The 1,087-nt window shown below is 61.9% G+C and overlaps 1 protein-coding gene across 1 annotated transcript in view; it reads left to right on the top strand.

Moving 5' to 3' along the window:
* The first annotated feature begins 558 nt into the window (after nt 1-558).
* DLD (dihydrolipoamide dehydrogenase) overlaps nt 559-1,087 on the top strand; it is a 57,167-nt gene continuing 56,638 nt past the window's right edge. Inside the window, exon 1 of the mRNA XM_025207376.1 lies at nt 559-1,044. Coding sequence (XP_025063161.1) covers nt 559-1,044 — 486 coding nt within the window. The remainder of the gene's footprint in view (nt 1,045-1,087) is intronic.

The following is a 1,087-nucleotide window of genomic DNA, read 5'->3' as shown; positions in this document are numbered from 1 at the left end:
TCCAGAGGGGAGGTCCCCCAGAGCCTCTTAACTGAGAAGGCTGGGAGCTGCGCTCCCGAGTCGTGCGCTAACAGACCGTGCAAACAGGCGCGCTCTGTGGGAGTGCGCCAGCGTTTGCGCCGGCGTTAGCGCAGGGCGGAGAGCAGGGGAGGCCCAGTGACTCTCCAGGGGAGAGAACGTGTGGGGAGCTTGATGAGGGTGGTAACCCGGAGAGCAGCCAGGGACCCTGCCCCGATGCTTCCCACCTCCCAGGGAGCCTCTGAGGCCTCCACCCAGATGGAGCCTTGGGCCAGGGCAGTGGCACCTGGGCACCCTGCATGCAGGGGTTGCCTGGCGGGTTCCCAGAAGCCCAGGGTCCGGGGGGAGGCCAGGGGTCCCCCCGTCTGTCCCACATGTGCCAGGGTTGAGGCACTGGAGGGGCAGGTAGCGGTACTCCAGGCAGAGGTGAGCAGGCTGGGGGGGATCAAGGCAACTGAGGAGGAGATTGATGGGTACTTCCTTTCTCTGCAGAGCCAGACACCAGGCAGAGGAGCAGACTGTAGAAGCCCCAAAGCTGATATGGAAGGATGGACGACCGTCACCTCCTGGGCCAAGCCGCTCACCACAGATATGGATCCACTGGTGCAGTTGGGGAACAGATACGAAGCCCTGGCTGCACTGGAGGAGAGTTTGGTGGAGGAAGCAGAACAGGAGGTACCCCGATCCATCCCCGAGCAAGCTGAGGGCCAGACAAGCTACCAGAGGAAGAGGAGATGGGTCATCGTAGTGGGCGACTCCCTACTGAGAGGAGCAGAGGGAAACATCTGCTGCCCAGATCCCATGGCGCGTGAGGTGTGTTGCCTGGCAGGGGCCAAGATCCGGGATGTCACGACAAGGATTCCTGACCTGATCCGGCCCTCAGACTACTATCCCATGGTCCTCATCCATGTGGGAACCAATGACACGGCTAGGAGTAGTCCTGACCATGTCATGGGTGACTACAGGGCTCTGGGGGCCAGGCTTAGGGAGACGGGGGTTCAGGTGGTCTTCTTGTCCATCCTCCAAGTCAGAGGTCACAGTAGGCATCACAGCACCTGCATCAGAGAGG

The sequence above is a fragment of the Alligator sinensis genome, unplaced genomic scaffold (genome assembly GCF_000455745.1).
Source record: "Alligator sinensis unplaced genomic scaffold, ASM45574v1 scaffold100_1, whole genome shotgun sequence".
NCBI classification, from domain to species: domain Eukaryota; kingdom Metazoa; phylum Chordata; order Crocodylia; family Alligatoridae; genus Alligator; species Alligator sinensis.
Note: the sequence above shows the minus strand (reverse complement) of the source record. Positions and strands in the feature narration are given on the sequence as shown.